We start from the raw sequence: 20,790 nt of genomic DNA, 5'->3' as shown, positions 1-20,790 counted from the left end.
TCAATCCTTCCAAACCTGGAGGTGTGAGGCGCCGGATATATTACTTATTTATGTATTTGTTGATGGGTATTTTCCCTACTCAGAATGTTAACACTACAATATTAGGAGTCAGGATTGTGAATAGTGAATGAACACACTGGACTTGAATGAATATGGATTATGATCTGCATCCACCAGTGATGAAGTCTCCTGCGTTCTCCTAGGTCTTACCCAAGCTATAGCATGCTACTATCTCCTCCAGAAAGTTCCAGTTTCTCACACATCAACTTTTAGATGTTTTTTTTTTCAATCTGCCAACAAACCAGTTTTTTTCTCCCACATGCTGAAAACGAACAGCTTTCTAACATATAGCCTACAGTCTTGCTTTTTTACTACAGGCCTGGATGCTTTCATCTCGAATGCCAGCCTTATTCTTGCCTCCTTCTTCTTGAAGCTGCTCCAATTTCATCTCTCTCTGGATTTTGAAATAAAACGATTGATGAGATCGTCATAAAGCAAGCGCCGTAGCTTTGCCTGCTTAATTCAGTCTGTTGTAGGGGTATAATGCAGTGCCGTTGTGTGTATCAGTATCTGTTTTAGTGCTTCAGATATACAGATCTGTATTCGGGTTTTAAACCTGATGTGGGCGTGGTCTCATTTATTATGGTGTGTAAACAGTTCCTCAACTATCCCTGGAGTTCATAATTTTGTTTCTCGTCCAGTTCATTTTAATTTGTACAATGTCTGCTACATTTTATAACAAAACATCTTCCAAAATATCTTGGAATCTAATTTGACTTTGAGTAGTTGATTACTAAGGATAAATAAATGAACACGTCTTGCAAATTAAGTCTGCCGTAACCAATGTGGTCTTCCTTTGTCCTTGAGCTTCATATCTGGCCCTTTTTGCTCACACCCACAACCTTCATATCTTACCAAAAACCTCAATCTTGGATGATTTATTTAACTATATATTTATTTCTCCCAAGCCCACCTCTAGCCTCAATCTTCAAACCTTCTGGAAGAAAACATAAATAAAAATTATATCTGTATTTGTGTTCGTTTCAAACAAATGATCTGTTCATTTTCTGAATAATGTATTCATATTCGATCTATAGTCTTCATATTGCTCTGCAGAAAATGAAGACGGAATTTATTTCAAGGACATGGTTGATGTCTGAATCAGGAATTACAGTATGTGGAAAGCATAAAGAACCAAAGAGAGATGTGTATTGTGGATACAGATGCTCTAATCAATACCTAGGAGTCAGTGTTAGTGGACTTAGAAAATAATTAGGTTACAAACCAGGTTTAAAACTCTCCAGAGATATGGAAGGTTCCAGATTTGTGATATAATAATAATAATAATAATAATGGAAACAACCTGAGAGCTGATAATGAGGCTAGTCACCAGCATTCTGAAAGCAGACAAATAGTAAATAGTGTAAATGTTTATATAGTGCTCATATGAACATCATGTGGCAGAGTGGTGATTTATGGCTGGTGCTGTAATATGTTGAAGCCAGCACCAGACTCTGAGTAATAGTTCACATTTGTTATCATGTTGAGTGTAAATTTGCACTGAAGTACGGCAGAGATAAAATGTTTTCTCTTACACCCCTCCCTCCATATTTCCAACTGAGCTTATTATAAGCTGTTTTTTTTTTTTTTTTTTTAAAGCTGTGTTGTTTATTCGAGGCACTGAAGCTGCCTCCAGTCACGTGATGGTGCAGGATTTGGGCAGCAGGGAGTGGACTAGTTGTGGGGGGAGAAAAACAAACAAAACAAAAAACACAGAAAGAAAAAACTATGTGAGTGCTGAATAACACCGTTGATGTGAAAAGCTTGAGAAATTTCTCTGTCACTCGTCTTTCAAAGAGAAATCGGGCTGTGATTTTCTTTTATTTTTACCCCGTTGGATTGAGCAGTGAGGGAATGTCTCAGCCACTTGCAGAGAGTGATCTCTGTGTGATTTGCGCTCTCTTTCGAAACCCCGGTGCAAGATGATGCAATAGTTGCTACAGCACGGAGCATTGCACAGTTTGGATGAAATGTTTGGCAGGCTTGAGTGTGGGTGTGTGGTGTGTGTGTGTGTGTCTCTGTGTGTGTGTGTGTGTGTGTGTGTGCGAAATCACTTGGACTCCGATGCATCCCAGTAGACTGCTTGGTGATGGATGAGTTGCGGTATTCATATCAAGGCGCTGCTGGATGGTGACTGACTGTGAAAAGTACAGCTCAAAAGGACGATGATGAAACTTGGCCATTAGGCAGAGCAATGACTGGTCCCTGTTTGTCCTTAAAAGGAGTCCTGTATTGACTAGAAGCAGAGGCACGATTTTGGCAGTACAAAACGTACAGATCCATTAACCCAAAATGGCTTGAAGCCAAAGCCGTGAGATTCTCCTTTGATTCACTTCTTTGTCTGTCGTTTAAAAGGGGGTGAAGATTTCTCTTCGATCACATTTCAGTGCCCTTCTGTTTAATGAGAGGCACCAAAAGTCAGGTTTATTTACCTGTTTTGACAAAACGTCAATGAGGCTTGTGCTCCCGGTCTTTCATAATAGACACAAGACTCCATTTTCCACTGGATTGCTGACATGTTGTCACTGTTTTCACCATCATATGAGCCATGCTGTACCCTTGCTCTTGGTTATTCTTCTTGGCTCAGGCAGAAAGGGATCTTCTGTAAATCACTGATTGAGCAGTCGTTTAAAGAATTGTCCTGATTAATGTCTACATCACTTTTGTACTGGTCTCGTTGTTCTGTACTGTTTTCTTTAACCAATTACATTTTCAGTACTTTCAATAATGATACTGATACCTAAATGAGTACTTAGTATTAATCACTCAGTCCAAGATTCATGTTATTTAGCTGTTGTTTCCCTTCTTCAAATAATGACCATCAAAACCACACTTTTTATTAGCCGTGCTGGCGAGTTTATTTTAATTGAAGTGCATTATCTAGCTGTATCGGTTACCTTGGATCGAGGTTGCAGCATAAATCGGGTTTTGTTTCTCTTTAAAATATGTCTAGCGAATTGTTTTTATTGCATCTGAATCCATTGTTCATTTACGATATTGAACAGCTCTTCTTTTCTTTCACCTAGCATTGTCTGTAAATATTCTTCCTATCTAGCTCATGATAAGCTTTTTTTCTTTCTTTTTTTTTTAAACTTTGATTAGCTTACTTGCATTAGTTCATCCTCTTGATATTGTCACAGTTTGCAGTCTGCTTTGCGTTGATTGCTGTCATTAATTGTGAAAGAGATCCAGATCGCTGCTTTAGCACGACAACTTAAACCAGGCAGCCTACATCATCACATAGTATCATACTGAATTTGATGTTAGTTTCAAAGCATTTTCTCTACATACAAGTAAAAGAACATGATATCAGATTCCTGAATTGGTATCAATGCTTCCCTAAAGTCGATTTTATACCAGTGTATTAAGGTTCATTTTGACCATCACTATTTTCCATCTTTGGATGTTCTCCACAATCCAAATATCTGTAATGTAAATAGTTCTGGGACCTGGATTGGGGATAAAAAAGCAAGAATATGTGACTATTAGTCGAACACAACAGCAAAGATAGAGAGAGAAAGAATTAGAGGGACGTGCTGCCAAGGAAGCGTTAAGACACCGCATTACAGCAGTCCATGCTGAAAGAGAGAAATATAAACAAAGAGGTCAGAGTGGATGGGTGTACTTCATTAGTTCTTGTACCACTACAAGATCTAGGCTTGTAATAAATTGGATTAAGCTCTTCCAGTGTTGCTATAGGTTAATTACTATCACCCTAACTGTCTGTTTGTTTATGCGTGGCTACATGATGGAGGTCTATGTGTTGTGTTATTTTAATTGGACTAAAAGCAGCCGCAATCCTGGCAGCAGACAACAAACTCTCGCAGTTACGCTTGCTGCTGCCATTGTTTTATCTTCTGCCAGCATGAAGCACCACAATTTGTCACTTTGCCCATTTTGCAGCTGAACGCTACCTAATATCTGTCAGCTCGTGTTGTCCTCCTGCATCAAAATGCTAATATTTTTTCATATATCCATGGAATTTACACTCGGACTTTGACAGCTGATGAAGAGTGGCTCTCCACTTGCGTGAGAGCTTGCTATTAGAGTAATAGCATTTCCTTTCCAGGCCCCTGAAGCTGCTTACTGCGGATGCCACTAGCGGCTCGTTGTCCTTCGCTCTCGCAAGGCTTTTCACCTGAGACAGTCATTTGCAAAGTTATTCAAAAAATCCCCCCTTCCCCTCTCTTCCACTGCACCCACCCAGCCTGGCTTATCAGATGGAGATTGACACCTTGCTCCGTGTGTAGTGAACTAATTGGGCTTTCGTCATTTTCTAGGGTGTCCCAAAGCAGAATTGATCCTAGTCCACTTTATTAGCGCTCTATATCCTAGGACGAGTTTTGGCTCCTAATGACATCCCACAATGCATCTCAAATATGTAGGACAAACATGTATGCTATCTAGTCTCAGGCATCCCAGATTGCAGTGCAAATCAAATCAACTGACAACAATACTGGGAGTCAAAAATACTGGTTTAATCGTGAGCCATTCCAGTGTGTGCATATACAGTACATACAGACTGGTGTTATAATAAGGGTGCAATGTAACCCATTTAAACCTAAAGTTTATTTTTTTAATTGAAGTTTAGATGGTTCCCAAAGATAGAAGTGGTAACCTAATTGAAACTAACCTAATTTAACTCCAGGAACATAACTGGGATGTTGTAAATAAAAATATTAAACAATACTAAATAAACAAACAAAAAAAAACAAATAGTGCATGTCCTATTTCCATCTGTATTTGTATTTGTTTAATGAACACATCAGTTTATTCTGAATAATGCATTCATATTCAGTTACATTCAGTTACTCTGTAACATTAGTACATATTGAAAGTTAATCATTTTAAGTGCTAAAATAGGTAATAGGCCAGCAGCCTCTGGCAGCAGCTGTACTTTTGTTAATGTGAGCTGGGGGTTGGCAGTCGAATCACGCATGAAAATCGTTGATATGCTGTTTTATTTTATTTTATTTTTTTTCAAAAGTGTCCCTATATTCCACTTAATCCGTCCCCTTCATGACCTAATGCAGTCATTTCAAAGACACTTGCATCCCACAGAGACTGTAGTAATGCACTACATACAGAACTAGGGGGCAATTTAGAGACACAGCCGGAATATTGTGCAGTTTGGCATGCAGGCTCGAGATTGGAAAGTCCCTGAAGGCTCTCCGATCAACAAAACAGCTTTACGTTCTGAAATATAGCCAAACACATTTCAGTGTTTAAAATGCTTATTTACTAAACCAATCCCTGAAGGTAGAGAAGTCTCCGGCTTTTTTTTTTTTTTTTCGGCTCGCACATGATGCAGAGCTAATAAATGTGAACCTAAAGTCATCCTCGAACATGTCATTTTGAACCATTACAAATTAAATTATTACACGTTTTAAGGCACAAAAAACTATTAACAATAGTAAAAACATATTTAGAGTGATTACACAAGCAGGGTGCCATTTAGCCCTTATAACTTTCTGAAATTTCTTTTAAACATTCAATTTTAAGAAAGCATGCATAACAAAATGCTTGAACCCATTTCAGGCAAAAACATATTTAATAAAAGTTGGGGTTTTTTTTTGCTTTAAACATCACAAGTGGTAAATTAGAATCATAATCATTCACCTAATATATATATATATATATTAAATAAAATAATTATTTTGACTTTTATATTATTCATTACATTACTATTACAATTATTTTAATTTAGATAGGGTTGTACTGTCAAAGTTAGCTCATTAATCAATATCCCAATATCATTTAAAAAATAAAAATGAGAGATAAAATAAAATTGTGGTCTATGACATGAGTGGGATTTCAGTGTATGGATTTGAATTTGCATATTTATATATATATATATATATATATATACATATATATTATTTGCATATTAAATAACAGCAGCCAAACTTGGTAGTGATACCAAGATGTTATTTTCTGCTAACATTAACCATGTGACTTATACATTTTCCAGCACTGGGATTTTGTTAAATGTATAATTTTCAGTGATTCAACATCATTATAATAATACCATACCATAATAATCATAAATATTTTGTTCATCACTAACAGGGTCAGGCCGAGGTATTGTGCAGATAGCTCTGTATATCTGAGAAGCAGGTATTAGTGATTATGGAGACTATTTCATGACATTGCAAACTGAACTCATCTGTTTTTAATGGAAGTAATAGAAAAAATCTCTATATTTATAAAAAGGTGAAGATGAAATAGAAAAAAAAAAAACCACCAATCTACTCAGCCATCATAGAGAAGTTAAACATTCAGTAATATATGGTTCAGAGTGAAAGCTTTTAGTTTATATCAGTCTTGCTTCTGACTGACAGGATGTAGCCCTTTTTTAAAAAATCTAATGCCACACTGAATGTCACATTACTCAAGAGTGACAGCGAGCTGCAGATTCATTATCAGAGCTTCTTTCTGTCAGTTACTGAGACAGTGACGGTTAATGGAATAAGAATAATCAGTGCTGAAAGTAAACTAATATGAACGGCGGTCACTCGTATAACATGTGGGAGTGAGCTCCAAGACAGAGAGACGATGCAGCCTGGTAATCCAGCGAGAGGCAAGAAGACAGAAAAACTGCATTCACGTCATGATCCTCCATCCTTGCCTGTTTTACCTGGACAAAATGCTGCCCTTGAAACTGTGTCATCATTTCAAAATGTAGAAAAGCAACAATTATAGATTCAGTTCTGTTGTTTCTGTTGTTTATGCGTTATGTTACGCATAAACAACAAGGTTAAACAACAATCATATATAAGCTACAGGAACAACAGCAAAAGAAGAGAGCCAAAATTCAGTATGTTATGTATATCAAGATGCTTTATAAAAATTTATGCATTAAATGAATAAGCAGCTGGATGTGTTAATGTGGAACTTGGTAATGAATGAAATGAAAAGTTGTTTCAGTATTTAATAGCGCATTATATGAATACCTGTTTATGTTGCTTATTTACAAAAGAAAATTGTTCAGTTATACTGTTATTAATTTCATTATTCAATGTAAAATGACAAAAATCTTGGAAAAATAAACCCTCCAAAAATTCAGCTTATTTTCCTCTATAAACCCCTCGTGCCTCACTGTATGATTTTCTCTTCTCATTGTAGCGCTGCTTCATTTGCAAAGTATTAAACAAAACTCGTCTATGGCAGGTGAAGTTGATGAGGCTTGATGGGTGTAATTTTTTGGATGCAGCACCACAGCTGGTGGGGCTGTGCCCAGCATCAAGGACACCAGGGAGGAAGCTATGCAAATGCACGCAGCTCGAGTCAATTAGAAAGAAGATGAAAATGAAGAGGACCTCAGTGGCACTGGGGCTGGGGAACAAAAGCACTCCATCAAAACTCATGTTCCACGTTTGGGAGCTGCAGTCAATAACACTTAGGCTTGGAATTTTAAGGCAGGGTGCGTCGTGTGTTTTCTGCACCCACATCTGCAACAAAATGCACAAGAAATAGATAAGTTGGTTGAGGTACCAAGTCTAACACTAGCTTAATTACATTTTGTTTGCTAAAATTGGCCGTGGTTGGAAATGATCCATCATATGATGTTTACTTGCTTCTGTAGATCCCATTAAACAGATTTGCAGCACATGATGGTCTGCTACTAAATGCTTTAGCAACATTTACCCTCGCAGCAAATGGGGCTCCCTAAATGTGCTGATTTATTATTACTATACCAAGCCAAAGAGAGAGAGAGAGAGAGAGAGAGAGAGAGAGAGAGAGAGTGTACGCATATGTGAAAGAGAAAGAGAGAGAGAGAGAGGTCTGTGTGTGTGTGAGAGAGAGATCGACTGAAAGAGAGAGTGTGTGTGTGCTGTGTGTATGAGAGAGATAGTGTTTGCTATCTAATTGTGTGTGTGTGTGTGAGAGAGAGAGAGAGAGAGAGAGAGAAAGACAGACTGACAAAGAGTGTGTGTGTGTGTGTGTGTATACATGTGCAGATTATCTTTCATGTCATGAGCACTGAAGTTTCAGAGAAGATCCCATGGTGATTCTTTATTGCAGAAACTCTCTGCCTGAACCCGAAGGCCAGGTTTTGACTACTTCTCCATTGTTTCATATTCTTATTCCCACTGCGCTCTGATGAGAATATGTGTTTCTGCTGCAGCTGAACATAAATATTATTGCATTTAGCCAGAGGTGAGTTCCTAGTGAAATTTCCGAAAGGGGGCTGGTGAGATACATATATCATTACACTGCACGCTATGTTCTGAGATTTATATAGGTCATACTGTACGTTAATGTCCACGAGGAGCTGGAGGCCAGATTTACATCCTGATTGTTTTGAGAAGGACACATCTGCTCGAGCACCTTAAGCTCATTGCGTTGCCTAAAGGCACACACAAGGACCAGCTTGGCCTTTTCTTTTCTAGTTCAGGGCTCTGGATTTTGCAGATAACTGCTCCAAAATCCACTCTGACAGATGTCACAGTGCATCACCTCTATTTTGAAACATACCCTCTGATCCTGCCACAAAGGATAAAGAGTCCGTGAGTGGGTCAGATCGTCCACGGACAGAGCTCCCATAGGGGCTTGTGGGCATGATGGGAGGTTCTCTGCTGATTCCCCCACAGGCTGCCTGTGTTTGAAATGCTCTACTTGTATACTGCATCCTTCAGAGTGCATACCAGTCAAACACTAATTCAAAAAAGTGCATGTCTTTTACATAATAATTCCAGAAATCTCTATTCCCAGAAATGCTGATAATCAACAGCAAAGAATGCATCCATTTGTACATTTAACAGTCATACACAAACATACACAGTTTCAGTGCTTCTTTAGACTGCAATGTTAACAATGAATATAAATGTAAAAAATAGTCAACATGAGTTTCTTACTTAAGGAAGTGCACTCTTTTAAAATGCTGCTGAAAAAAGTTGCATGACCCTGGCACTGAGAGTGCGCAGCACGGAAGCTTGTGTCCCTCAATCGAGCCCTTGGGGCTATGTATCATGGCTCATCTTGCACTCTGACCCCAGCAAGCTGGCATATGCGAAGAAAAGTATGTCACAATGCTGCAATGTATATGTGACAAAATAAAGGCTGCTTCATCGTCTTCTTCTTTATACCTCAGTGAGTGGTCTTTCTTTGAGGGGCACGAAGAGAATGAAGAGTCTGTCTTTCCGCCATGTTAAACTCCTGCCTCGACATCACCCGAAAACGAGTCTTGCTCAGCCTTTCCTCAGCTCTCAACTAGTCGAGTGGTACTGGATAGTGATGTCCAACTCATGGCACAAATTTGCTCTTTTCCAGAGCACTGGATGTGTCAGATTTCACTATATAAGAATTCTATTTATCCTTGAAGTACATAAATAACCCTTCACTTCATAGAAAGTGATATGAAAGTGACCATGTTCCATTTAAGCGAATGAATAAAAAAAATGTTGTTTATTCGACTCCAGAATTGGCTTCATTCAGATTAAAAGATTTCTTTCTATCACTATTTTATCTTCCGCCATGACTATGCATGCTATTTGTCACAGTGGTATGCAGCATACTACATGCCATGTGAGAATGATACTGAGTTTGATATACACACTCACAACCCGTCATTCATATTCAGTCACACTCATTATACTGTGGCATTTTCCAGCAGCGTTTTCATGGTAACATGATCCAAAATATTTTGTGGTGAAGGCCAAAAATGATTCAAGATGGCTGAAGGATGAAGGATTTACATCATGAAAAAAGGCTTAATTCTGAATCAGGAGTTTAGTGTAAAGGAGCAGAAAGAGCGTATATGTTAACTAGCATGCATGTCATGATTAGCATAGATATTTTACTGATGTATATCAAGTGAAAATGAAGTGGCTGCTGTTCATGATGGAATGCGTTGCTGTGTATCATGAAGACGTTTTGAATATTTGTTACAAGTATTACATCACCTGTGTTTGTTGGAAATATGGAAATGTTCAGATTTACATACTGACTTTCAGGATCTGTAGCATTGAAGCCTCTCTAGTGGAGGTGTACGAGTGAAAACAAAGTCATTTTAGTTTTATGAATCAACAGTTATGGTAACTAAAAGTCATGGTCAGTAACAGAGGAAGGCCTGTGTTTTTCTCTTCTCTTTTCCTGAATGTCTGAGTGCACATTGGCTCTCAATATTTTTTTTAAGCCATTACCTTAGTACACACACTCCTACCCCACAGGCCTAGCCACGTTTTTCAGTAGGGGGTCGAACCTAATTATCGCTCAAATTAAAATGAACAGCCTTGGCACAGAGAACAATGGCTGCAAAGACTCCACTCCACAAGCTAAACGTGCCAGACCAAAGCAGTCCCTGTGTTCACTCTGTGGCTGCGGTCCAGAAAGCGGAGTGCTGTCCAGTCTGGGCTGCTGAACAAGGGGTTAAGTTGGAAAAAGAAGCATGGAATAGTGTTTCACACCATGTGTGCTCTTTGTTTCAGAAGACAGGAAGCTGTTTGTGGGGATGCTGAACAAACAACAGACGGAGGAGGATGTCTATCGCCTCTTCGAGCCCTACGGAGTCATCGAGGAGTGCACTGTGCTAAGAGGTCCTGATGGGAACAGTAAAGGTAGGACCATTTGTGCTAATGCATAAAGATAGCTGTGTGGAGAATCTGCCAGGAAATCTTATTTGGCTTCGAAATGGCTTGTTATCCAAAAAAAAAGCCCTTCACGAGGGACATGTAATAGCCGTAAGGGAAACATAAGAGCATATCTGAGCCTGTTTATTTATTTTTTTCCTTTTTTTCAGACTCCATTTATTGCCCACTGAGGCTTTGAGGACACTGATAGACACTAATATAGCCTGACATTTAGCAAAGCACTGTGGGAGTTGTAGTTTCCCCCTGCTAGTTCTTATGAAAATTGCTGTGAGATTATTTCTGCAGCTGAGGGAATAGCTGTGTGATTCTGCAGTTTTATGGATGAGAGGAAAAAGATGACTGTCAAAACAAATTCTGATTTCTCCATAGACGTTTCCGGTATGAAAGATCCCGGAGTTTTGAAAGAAAGTAAACGAATAATCAAAATCAATCATTCAAGTGCTTTAACATAATGCTGTTTTTTTTTTTTTACCTGCCTCAGGAAGTGAAACGTGGTGTTGCTTTTTGATTGATGTATGAACTAATGATGAAATGATATCAGTTGTTCTGTGTTTGTGTTTAGTATGCGTCGAGGCGCATGCGGCGTTAACTAGCTTAGCTGTTTAATCAGTGCAGTCTGGAGCACAGAGCCTGGAGCGCAGACAGCCTGCAGAGGACCGGCCTGCTGTGCTCCACCAGCTCCGGCGCCTCCATCTACTGTTCTGACGCGCTTCTCTTCACAACGTTTAATAAAACTCACTCGTGTTCTCTCTCTCTCTCTCTCTCTCTGTTTGCAGGCTGCGCCTTTGTTAAGTTCTCCACACATGCCGAAGCTCAGTCTGCAATCAGTGCGCTGCACGGCAGTCAGACCATGCCGGTGAGTACACAATCGTTTTCTTTCCTCTTTCATCCGTATTATGACACTGTTACCATCTTGCTGCAATCTCTGCTGTTTAAAATGAAGGCAACTCGTGCAAACAGGTGCAATCACACATGATCGTGGTGTAATACTAGCTTCAAAGCATATTTATTTCATCAGTTTTAACAAGATAGAAAATTATGTGGTTTTCAAAGTGGGAAGTTTTGTGGAACTCCAGGGAGATGGATGTTTTTTTTTTTAAATTTCTTACAGAAATCACTCTGCTTATTTATCAAAATGATTATATTTATTCAGGTTTTATATTTATGTGACTGGTCGCTTGAATTGAGTGGCTTGAATCCAAACCGCTACAAAATCGAAAGCAAGTCAACTTAAAATTAATGTCTACTTAAACCTAATGTGTTCTGTTGATGGAAATTGCATGACTGAAAAAACTCTACGGTTCTAAAAAGTATCCAAAACATTGTGTACATTTCAGTAATAAGCCCAATATTAGAACAGTTGGATCAGGTCCAGAGGGGATTCATTTCGCACAGTTTTTACCAGGATACTGGGCTGCAAAATGTTTTGCGCTCAGCTCTCAGTGCTGTAACCCCAACATCTCACCAAACAGCTGAACAAATCACACAGCTGATCCTTCAATAAGCCAATCATATCTGGAGTAAACGTTTTATGCCTAATTTTACGATTGACTCACTTATCATGAGTGTGATGTTTGGCTTTCTAGTAATACATGTAAATGACTGAGAAATAATCTTAATCTAGATTAAATAATTAGCAATTTAACTTACACTGGATAGGTTTAATTGCTTCTGCATTACAACATGAGCTCTACATCTATCTATCTATCTATCTATCTATCTATCTATCTATCTATCTATCTATCTATCTATCTATCTATCTATCTATCTATCTATCTATCTATCTATCTATCCATCCATCCCTCCATCTGTCCATCCATCCATCCATCCATCTGTCTCTTCTTCCACCCACTCATCCATCCATGTTTTAAGCCTCCATTCATCCATCCATCCATCAATCCATCTATCTCAGCTTTTAATTTATTGTAATTATTTCAGTTCAAAGACCTAAAACCTTTTAAAAGGTCTTAGTTTGATAATAATATTAATAATAATAATAATAATAATAATAATAATAATAATAATAGTTTCACAGATATTCTAGAGCTGGCTTAGTTTTTGTGACAATATTCAGTGCCATTGTTGTTATTCTGGTTGAGTAAAAAAATAATGATAATCACTTATCATCCACAATTGAAAAAGAACAAAGATTCGCCCTCCTTGCCATATAATCAAAATATCTCTCAAACAAGACAAAATGTATTGAGATGCTGCTTTGTCTACAAACACTGCTTATATACATTTATTGTGTATTTGTTGTGCAGTCAAAAAGTCTGGAGGAGAGAACGCTAAGCTGTTCAACACTGGCAGACTCGATCAAAACTATTCAGCTTCACACTCATTATTCAGAACTCTAAAATAGCACTGGAGTCTTGCTCACGTTCGCAAACGATGTTTACTTATATAAAACTCCTGCTGGCAGTGAAAGCTGAAGCTGTCAATGTGCACATATTGGGGTGCATGTTTTTATAGACAGAGAGAACAAAAGACAAACGAGTTGAACATGTTGCTAAAGCTTACTTGAATTTGAGAAGGATTAACTAGAGAGACAGGAAGGTAGTAGAGAAAGAGAGAGAGAGAGAGAGAGAGAGAGAGAGAATCAAAGGGGGAGCAGTCTTAGCGTTTGGTGTGACAGAGGTCAAAGTAAGTGCAGTTCACAGGCACTGAATGGTGAATCGCTGTGCGGTTATACATACATATAGCTTTCCACCATCTCTCCGTATTTCTGTTTCACATACACACACACACACACACCCTTCACTCCCCTCCCCTCACAGCTCTCCTCTCTCCATCCTCCTGGGATATTAGGCAATAGACTTGTTTACCTCACCTTTCACCAAATCGGCTAGTGAATTATTCATCGCTGTATAAGCGCAGGGAGCAGAAAAAAGAAGCCTGGCGAGAGAAAGAGACAGAGGAACCGGGAGGCATAAAGACGACGGACTGAACATGCATATAGCGTTCTCATCGAGTAAATATGTCATAAAATCAGGCACACAGACGTATTAAGGTGAGGCAACTGACCCGCACTGCTCCTCAGGTTCAGGGGAGGTGTTTAGTCCAAGCAGATCGCTTCTTCATGAGGCATCATGGGAGAAATGTCAGCTCGCTTCAAGCTGAACGTCAAAGGTCATGCACTCCGGGTTCTCGAGTGCTTCCTGGCTTCCAGTATGTTGAACATATGGAATGGTGTACAGGGAGTATTTAAAGACCATCACTGTAGAAAAATGAAAGAATTAAACCTGATGTATAAAATATCACTGGGGCTGTTATAGCGGTCCACTAGTAAAGTGTTTTCCAAGACTGTATGAGCATGCAGAGTTGTGAAGATATTGTTAAAGTTCTTGTTTCTTTGGGGAACCTTGTTTAATAGTATAACCCTGAGTTCACTTTAGAAAGCTATAAAGCTACCAGTGATGTTTTTATGTATATTCAGCAACAGTAGCAAGCATCATAGCACAAACTGGGACTTTCTCAAATATATGCAAATTAGCTATGATGCAATAAATCAAAAAAAAAAAAAAAAAAAACTACCGGCTCAAACGATTCCTCAAACAAGTCTGTATGTTCCGATGCTTCAGTTTCACACTAACAAATTTAGCTCCTAGTTTCTTTGTTTAATTTCTTTCCTTCTTTAATGGCCTCTCATTCATTATGCACTATATATAAACATTCGTCAAATCCATACATTTTCTCTACCAGTTATCCTACACAAGTTTGCAGGGATCTGAAGGGACATTTCACACAATGCAGGGACATAAAGTTCTGGTAAGTGTATGTAGTTAGTACAGATGAAGTACAGTGAAGAAAGAATGAAGGCTGTAAGATCATGTGACGTGTCAAGCATATATCCAATTTTCAAAATGATTAGCTTGATATTTGTGTTTCTTTAATTTAGTTTTAGAAGTTATGCAGCCAACCTTCTATAGCTACTACTGTTTCTCATCAGGACTAAAATACTGTAATCTCTTACAACAGCACCAGTCTGAGTACGTTGTCACTTGTTACTGTGCACATAGTGTGATGTTTTGCTATAAGGTTCTACATATAAGTACATATTTGTACACTTAGCTATCCATAAGATCCCAAAATCATGAAGACTGCAACATGATTGGTTGGTTAGTTAGAGTTTGTTTAGTCTAGTTTAGACATAAAAGATATCAAACTAGTCTGAGCCTTCATCGCGACAACCTGAATTTCCTATAATCTTTTTCATTGTTGGTGTCAATCTTGATGTATTTACTCTAGCATCTTTGATATTTCCAAACTGAGGCTATTTAGTCTTTTAACATCGGAAAAGGTTAAACCTGTGTAATATCCATCATGTGAAGCTAGCTAAAAACAATCTTCACAGTGAATTGCTTGACCTCATGCATGATCCTGGTGATAAATTAGACCTATTATTGTATTAGACAACAACAACCAAGAATATTTTCTCTGTTACCTGACATATAAGACACACATTACATTTGTTGTTTTATTTAAGACTGCATTTTAAGCACACTAATTGCACCATGGAGGAGCATTCAGCCCCGAGAGCACACCTAGTCAATTGGAAGTGTATTCTACATAGAAAGTTGTTTTTTTTTCTTTTCTTTTTTTTTTAATTCGGAGCTTGAGCTGCCTTGAGATCAAGTGGCCTTGAGGTTTAAGCATTTTGAATGCAAACACTGTAGCACACAGAGGCAACATCCTCCCTCTCCAGGATCATATCCCTGTGCCAAAGCACACTACAGCTCTTCTCTCTATGCATTATATTCATGCACACATGCATAATCTCTCTCTCTCTCTCTCTGTCTCTCTCTCGCTCCCTCTCTCTCTCTCCTTCAGTGTCACATCTGTATAGGTCAGACCATACACTCTAATCTGTTTTCCCATCTCAGGAAGCTCTCACTGAATACATTTGATTATTTCAGGCCTAGCTATAACTATAAGTGAATGCATTCTTGAGTATGTGAGACCTTAGAGCTGTTGGGTATTTGTTTGTGCGTGTGTGTGTGTGTGTGTGTGTGCATGCTAGGGTAATGACAGGTCAGATCAAATGTCTGGTCATAACAGGATCTTCATTCCAGGCACGCACGACCCTTCCGTCTCTCCTTCACTCCTCATCTCACGCTTCGGACGTGGCACAATTAAAAATTTACACCCTCATGCTGTAGAGCAAATTGCCAGGCTTCAGGAAGGGCCTTGTACGACGCACGTCCTGGGACGGAATTACACTCGGAGAAGTTTAGGGTCGTGCAAACTCTGACCTCTCATTTCCAGCCGTGTGTATACGTTAGGGATCAGCCGTATCTCAACAAATATAGGGAGAAAAAATTAAACCGCAGAAGCTATCTGGTATTAAGATCTGCTGTGCACAGAGGAATTCATGCTCATGCCTCGAGGCAAATTGCCTCTGGGTAAGGCAGTATTTCTTTGTGACTGTACAGCTATATGGAGACCGATTCTGAGAGAACAACTGGTCCAACATGAAAATATAATATGGGGTTTTTGTTAAGGAAGTATTTCTATACATACTGCTGAGAAGTGATGATTTAGGGGAAAGTATCGCAAATTGAATATATAAAGGATGCAGCATGCAGCATTTTGCATATACTTGGCCTACAAATGCCCTGCCTGCATACCATTTATAACCTAATCTACTTATGAAAAACAATGTTTCTGCCAGATTTTACTGAGTTTTACAACCGAAAATAAGATTACAAGCCTCATCCACATCAGTCTCTGACTCCTCACTTAAGCTAAAAGTCACTTACAACATTTAAACATCAGAGATTCACTCGACTGATCTCTGTTCACGCTAACATCGGTGGAGAAATCATTTCTTTATTAATTGAGAGAGATCTGTTGCCTAAATTTCCTGTTATTGAATGCTGTATTTATTTATTAGGACATTTCAACAATGTAAAACTATCAAGGGGTATCTGGATACAGTTTGATCTGATTAGGCTTATGTCCATTTTGTTAGAGCAGGGAACTATCCAGTAACATCATGGAAGTGGGACATTCACTGCATAAGAAAAAACAGACTTTAAAGGAGACTGGCTGTTTTTACTACTGCGATTGTTAAACTGGGATTTTCCCGGGCCGCTACACTTATTTTAATGAGAAAGTTTGATTGACATCTCTGTGTCTGAGACTCCTAACCTGCATTACCACTCAAGCAGAACTAAATACAATGACACCAGCACGGAGAATTGGGATTTTTCAGTCGTAATGTAATGATTACTCACAAAGGCAGCACTTGACAGATCGACTTTCATTTCTGTGTTAGTTAAACCACGAAAACTTAGTTCAAGCAAAAACAAGTTCAAGCAAGTTATGTGGGCAGGAAGAGTGACATCGTCCTTGGGATGATACTAGGCCGGGTATGAGTAAAAACGCAATTATATGATGAGTGTTGATGCCTACGTTATAAGTTTTTTTCTGTATTATTGCTAGCTCTGGCATTATGGGTACTGTATTTTTGCGTTTCAGCTTTTAAGACTAATGCTCAAAAATCTGAATATGACATACAGAAATGTTCAAGAGTCTCTGAATGTATCTTGATTATTAATGAAAAACGTCAAATGAAAAGTAAAATTATTATATAAATTAAAAAAAAAAAAAAAAAAAAAAAAAAAAAAATATATATATATATATATATATATATTTATATATATATATATATATATATATATATATAAAATGTGTCAATTTATTCATATTAAATATTATTGAATATTTAAGTAAACATGTAAATATAAAACTCAGAAATCTCAACAATATTGCTTTAAAGTGAGATGAGCGTATGGTATCCTTTTCTGAAAGCCTGCAACTAGACTGAAAAGCCGAACCTGCAGTCTGGAGCGGATTTTATGGGCTCGAGCGTCGTTATAGAGAAGAGCAGCAAGTGCAGGATAATCCGACCTTATTGCCTCGGAGCAAAGGCACAGAGACAGATTTGTGGAGTTAGCATGATATCAGATATATAGCTTAGTTAGCTCCTTTACACCTCATTCATACAGACACCTTGTGGGCTTGAAAAGGACCACAGTGCCCTTGTTCAAGGGCGTCTTGTGAAGAAACACTCCTCCACACTCCTCTTTTTGATTCCAGAGCCCCTCTTTCCTCCTATTTCTCCCTGCACATTTTATTCTCACAGTTGAATCCATTTCTCCAGGCCCACGGCTAGTGGGAATTCTCCCAGTCGCTCAGCGGCTTAAAATTTAATGAGAGTTTTACTTCATTGTTCACCCACTTCTCTCTCTATCTCTGTGTCTATCTCTCTTTCTGTTTCTCTGTCTCCGCACCAGCAGGCCTGATACATTATTATTAGGCTTGCTGAGAGGCACTACACATAGAGGAGAGAAAAAAATCTGGTATATACATTTTTTTTCAGGGGGCAAACTCCTGTTGTCAAGAGTATAAGCTAACAAACATTGCAATGCAACCAGCTTTCACATCTACAGAGTTGGGAAAGTTCACCGAGTTCCTGATACTGTGCAGTCAGCGCTTCAACAATTAATGCTCCTCTGTAATTAGCAAAATAAGGCACTGTTTACATGTATATGGATATTCCTAAAACACAATTTTTACCTGTCTGTTTTTGTATATTCATCCACACAAAAATGCTAAAAACGTTTAGAACATGCTCACCTAAACCCAGTGACATGACAAAATAAACTGTTATATTAAACGTCTCAAGACTAATGTTTAGGACCGTGTTCATTGTAAAACAAGATAGCCCTGATAAGCCGTGTGAATTTATTTATTTTTCATTAACTCTGTTTGTCATTGTCAAGTTTTGAATAAGTTTTAAACGTTTTCAAAAATGAAACTTAAAGCAATCCATTTTCTTGACTGCTTGTGAAACAAAGATTATCATCATTTACTTGTGTTTTTAAGGAAGCAGGTAATCTTTCTTATCTAAGTTTAACTGTCTTGTAATGTCTTACGGGAGTGTGTTGAGCAGTAGAGAAGCAGAGATGCTGGAAAACTACTTGTGTACATTTACATTACATTTCTAACATTTGGCAGATGCTATTATGCAAAGCAACTTAGAATTTATCTTGTTTTATACACATGAGGGTTAAGGGCCTTGCCCAGCAGTGGTAGCTTGGTGGACCTAGGATTTGAACTCACAACCTTCTGAGCAATGCCTTAACCACTACTCTATCACAGACCATAATGTGTAGATATTATGACTCTGTGTGCAGCCATGCTGTCTAGGGTTTTCTTTGCTTTTACCTTGTAAGAGATCGAGATTTGTTTGCTTTTCATGTGTATGGGACACCAAAGCCTAAAATTTACCGGAATAACTGTGGACAAGGCCAAATACTGCTGATCAGAGATCAGTCTTTGTGTTGTTCCTTGATAAACCCTGCATTTCCTGTATATAGTGTATATAAGTGTGGTAGTCCATTTAAAACTGCACCGCCGTGTTAAAGCTTTCAGGCAATTTAATACCTGCAGATTAAGTTCAGCAGCTGAAGAACCTTAGCATATAACTACAGAGGATAAAACGGTCTATTAATAGAATAGAGAATAATAGAAAAGAAATAGACCTGCTCCATTTCTCATTACTTCAACAGTCAGGCCCTGGCCAGCTTTTAAAATGCTTCATTGGTTGAATGTGAACAGCATGAGGCACTTTTTGATATTTCCAGTCTCACGCTGTGACAGACTCCCTCGGAGTTACATGCAGCAATCATTTTAACAGGTTTGGTGATAAAAAATTGGAGTGACACGCGATAAGTCCTTGTACTGACGTGCAGCCTTGCACTGGCGCGGAGGCTTGGAGATGGAGGGAACTATGGCTGCTTGAAGCAAATAACTATCGACTCCTGCAAGGATAAACCTGGCTTTTGTCTTTTATATATGGATAAAGGTAGAATAGACCTCTACCCTTGCTAGATGCAATGGCACGAACTATGCTTCCTTCTTCAGATTTTTAAAAAGGTCCGTCAGTTCAAACAGTAAAAACAGAGTGGACTGTATTTCTTTTTCCATTATTTCTGTTGAACCCTGCAACGCTCACTCGTGTACAATACAAAGGCATCGAACCAGAAAATGAGATGTGATTGATGGCTTCTCAGCCTCCGTTGCTAGTTTCCTCTGGGATGAAGAAAAGGAAACCAGCCCCCAGCCCATGGGTGTGAAAAGGAGGATTCTGCCCTATAACTAGCCCTAAACCATAGTGAGAGGCAGTGATTGGCTTTGGATGTCTTGGTTCACATGGTTTGTGCACATGGCCATTAAAAGGCGAGTCGTCTAAGAGTCCAGCTTCCCCGCTTCCACTAGCTAGTGACAGTCTCAGAGCAATCTCAGTGAGAGTCTCAGATGATATCTTCCAGCCCTGTCAGATTGCTGCAAACGTTCAGCTTTTTTTTTTTTATTATTATTCTGAACAGGTACAGACACGAATTCATCATTTCATTCATCAAACACCTCCAGGAAAATCTGACACAGTGCATCGTTAAAAAAAAGGTGTTGTACGGATCCAGTTTTTGTTCTTCAAAGTACAAACAATGTAAATCAAGCCTCAAAGACTGAATATTGGTTCTTAAGGGCCAACGTTAAAAATACATCACATTTCCTTTTACAAGGGAAAGTGAAAGCAGAATTTCAAAATAGCTTTAAACTCAGACTCTAATCCCTACAAACAATTCTCTATAAACTCACTCACTGGCTTCTCCCCCCCCCCTCTCGAAGTTTATGTTACTGTCATGTTACAGAAAAACAAGAACACACAAATGGTGGAAAACATGCTGACTTCCTTCCATGCTCATTAAATAAAAAGTTTCCTAAATCTGTTTATTATTATTATTATTATTATTATTATTATTATTATTATTATTATTATTATTATTATATATTTTATTTGATTTAATATCTTGAATATATTAAAATGTATTTAATATGTCCTATTTTAGATTACAGTAAAACAAAAACTAACATTTAAACTTAGACTAAATATTTCTACAGATTTCAAGGTTTAGATTTTCTTATTCTACTGAGAGATTATTTTGCTTCTTTCTAGAAATAGCTGCTTAAAAAGGTGATCTCAAGCTTGAAATTACTAAAATATATCAAGAAATAGGTGTAATAATCTTTAATAGTTTTGTTGTAATCTTATAATAGGAAATAATAGATA

At 38.2% G+C, this 20,790-nt stretch overlaps 1 protein-coding gene across 4 annotated transcripts in view; it reads left to right on the top strand.

Moving 5' to 3' along the window:
- Positions 1–20,790, top strand: part of celf5a (cugbp, Elav-like family member 5a) — a 182,974-nt gene that overhangs the window by 135,532 nt on the left and 26,652 nt on the right. For 2 of the 4 annotated variants that reach the window (XM_058401743.1, XM_058401741.1), the window contains exons 4-5: positions 10,491–10,619; positions 11,429–11,508. In XM_058401743.1, the coding sequence (XP_058257726.1) occupies positions 10,491–10,619; positions 11,429–11,508 (209 nt within the window). The remainder of the gene's footprint in view (positions 1–10,490; positions 10,620–11,428; positions 11,509–20,790) is intronic. The other 2 variants (XM_058401742.1, XM_058401740.1) reach the window with 1 other exon arrangement.

The sequence above is a fragment of the Hemibagrus wyckioides genome, linkage group LG10 (assembly GCF_019097595.1).
Source record: "Hemibagrus wyckioides isolate EC202008001 linkage group LG10, SWU_Hwy_1.0, whole genome shotgun sequence".
Classification (NCBI taxonomy): Eukaryota; Metazoa; Chordata; class Actinopteri; order Siluriformes; family Bagridae; genus Hemibagrus; species Hemibagrus wyckioides.
The sequence above is the reverse complement of the archived record's forward strand: the minus strand, read 5'-3'. Positions and strand labels throughout refer to the sequence as shown.